Source organism: Elephantulus edwardii, unplaced genomic scaffold (assembly GCF_000299155.1).
Source record: "Elephantulus edwardii isolate Elephantulus edwardi_28Jun2011 unplaced genomic scaffold, EleEdw1.0 scaffold00317, whole genome shotgun sequence".
In the NCBI taxonomy this organism is placed as follows: domain Eukaryota; kingdom Metazoa; phylum Chordata; class Mammalia; order Macroscelidea; family Macroscelididae; genus Elephantulus; species Elephantulus edwardii.
The window spans coordinates 903,398-904,459 of NW_006400067.1; the positions used below are offsets into that span (position 1 = coordinate 903,398).

Here is a 1,062-nt window from a genome sequence, read left to right on the forward strand (position 1 = left end):
CTCGGCCCGCGCAGCGCGTCGTAAACGCCGTCCTGCCCTATCTTGACCCTCCCGGGCCCGGGTCGAAGCTCCGGACACCACATCACCCTCCAGTTATAAACAGCGCACAGCCCAATTGAGTCTGGGGCCTTCCACGGCACCCGGCGCCTGTGTGACGTCAAAGCCAGTCCCCGCCCCGCTTAGAAAGTTATAGGTGTCTACTGCATGTCTGACTCACACCGCGCCCCCAAAGCAGGCTCAGGCCTGTATCAGCGAATGACGTGTAGCTCATATAAGCTCATATGTTTGTATTTCTGCTTTTTTGGCATGTTCTCTGACGCCGAGGCTCGGCTTTCTGAGTCCATCCTCCTCAGGCAGCTCCTCAGGCAGCCCCAAGAGCTGGCGAGGGGCGGGGCGAGGCAGGGCGGGGCCGGGCCTTGGCGGGGCCGCGTCGCGCTGGGCCGCGCCGGTTAGCGTTTCTCGGTGGTGTCTGAGGCGGCTCTGACTCCGAGAGCCGCTAGTCAGCTCCACGGGGACCTCTGTGCACGGATGGACCCGCCTGGACGCGGCGGGAAGCGGCCTGGCAGGCGGCGGGCCCGGCGGAGGCAGGACGGGGCCGGGGTCACGGGCCGCTGAGGCGTGTGGGCCCAGCACGCCCGGCGGCAGCACCATGATGCCGGGCGAGACGCGGTCGGCGGCGTCCGGGACGGCAGCGGAGCGCTCGCGGTGCCAGGGCTGCGCCTCCCTGCAGCAAGTGTGTTCTCCTCGGGAGTCGGGGCTCCGGGGAGGGGCGGGGTCCAAGCCAGGCCCACTTCGTGCCCCTTTTCGGGCGGGTGTCTCCTAGGCCTGTCGTCCTCCGGGGCCTTGCGGAGCAGACCCCGAATCCGTGCATGGGGAGTGGGGTATGCAGTGCGTCCCCGTCGTGACGCCGGGTCTCCAGGGGAGGCATACTGGTCGCTGAATGGAGGAGACGCCCGGGGATCTTTGACAGCTCGGGCCTGCGGTCCGTGAGCACGAGTGTCATTAACGGGGAGGGTCCTTTTTTCCAGGGCCTTGCGAGCTGTCAGATTCCCCGTTAGAGGC

The 1,062-nt window shown here is 67.3% G+C and overlaps 1 protein-coding gene across 1 annotated transcript in view; it reads left to right on the forward strand.

Annotated features, from left to right (window-relative positions):
• Positions 1 to 472: 472 nt before the first annotated feature.
• The window catches only part of KIAA0947 (KIAA0947 ortholog), a 73,503-nt gene continuing 72,913 nt past the window's right edge, over positions 473 to 1,062 (forward strand). The window contains exon 1 of the mRNA XM_006901303.1: positions 473 to 733. Within this exon, the coding sequence (XP_006901365.1) occupies positions 650 to 733 (84 nt within the window). The 5' untranslated portion in view covers positions 473 to 649. The remainder of the gene's footprint in view (positions 734 to 1,062) is intronic.